The sequence below is a fragment of the Cyprinodon variegatus genome, unplaced genomic scaffold (assembly GCF_000732505.1).
Source record: "Cyprinodon variegatus isolate N-32 unplaced genomic scaffold, C_variegatus-1.0 Scaffold3459, whole genome shotgun sequence".
NCBI lineage: Eukaryota > Metazoa > Chordata > Actinopteri > Cyprinodontiformes > Cyprinodontidae > Cyprinodon > Cyprinodon variegatus.
The window spans coordinates 6,126-7,076 of NW_015153912.1; the positions used below are offsets into that span (position 1 = coordinate 6,126).

Here is a 951-nt window from a genome sequence, read left to right on the forward strand (position 1 = left end):
GTTACATTTTGTTTTTTCTAAAAAGACCAATCAGACATTTAAGTTCACATTTTAAGACCCTGCAGGAATCCGGGTTGTGAACTTTCTGGATTCAAAGGGAAGCAGCTCTGAAGAGTCGGGCATTAAACATGTATGAGCGTGGAAGATGCTCCACACTAGATTATCTGTGAAATCCCAGGAATCTTGTTTATGGCACTGGGACGCATGGAAAGGGCGGTCTCCCTCCCCGTTGATCTGATGGTGGAGGAGGGATCCTGCAGTCATCAGAGCACCCAGGCTCAACATTTATTGATTCATAATTCAATTTCACAGCAGCCTCCATGAATCCCAGGCATTCAGCTTAGAAGACTGCATTAGACACGTAATTAATTTCCTTGTTTAGCTGCTGGAGCGGAGAAAAAATCCAGCCGAGCTTTGAAACAAAGGAAAATATGAAGCGATGGTTACCATGGCAAAGCCAACATCAGCTTTCTTGAGGGCGGGGCCGTCGTTAGTGCCGTCTCCAGTCACCGCCACCACCTGTCGTGTTTCTCCCACCGTGCTGTCGATGATGCCTGATCGGCAGAGGGGAACAGAACCAATCTGTGTCAGTGAGCGTGAAAACGGTGGGTTCTCAGCAGCTGCAGCAGGAGGCGCTCACCTTTAACCAGAGTGTGTTTGTCTGTCGGCGACGACCGAGCCAGAACTCGCAGTTTGGGCCAAACCTTGTCCAGACGTTCTTGTTCAACCTAAAAAGACAGAATCAATGGATGAAATCGTCGGCCTGATTATGGTGTTCAACAATAAATCACCTCTGATGGTTTCAGCTTTTATATGCAGAAATTTATGTTTTCTAAATAAAAAACAGCGATTCGATTCTCTTATCGATTCTGTGAATCGATTCGATTCGCTTATCAATTATTTAAAACGATTCGATTCCCTTAGCGATTCTGTGAAACGATTCGATTCTCT

The 951-nt window shown here is 45.4% G+C and overlaps 1 protein-coding gene across 1 annotated transcript in view; it reads right to left on the bottom strand.

Annotated features, from left to right (window-relative positions):
• Positions 1–728, bottom strand: part of LOC107081221 (plasma membrane calcium-transporting ATPase 2-like) — a gene marked incomplete at both ends in the record, with an annotated part of 2,117 nt that extends 1,389 nt beyond the window's left edge. Inside the window, 2 exons of the mRNA XM_015369423.1 lie at positions 448–554; positions 641–728. Of these exons, the coding sequence (XP_015224909.1) occupies positions 448–554; positions 641–728 (195 nt within the window). The remainder of the gene's footprint in view (positions 1–447; positions 555–640) is intronic.
• Between the last annotated feature and the right edge of the window lie 223 nt (positions 729–951).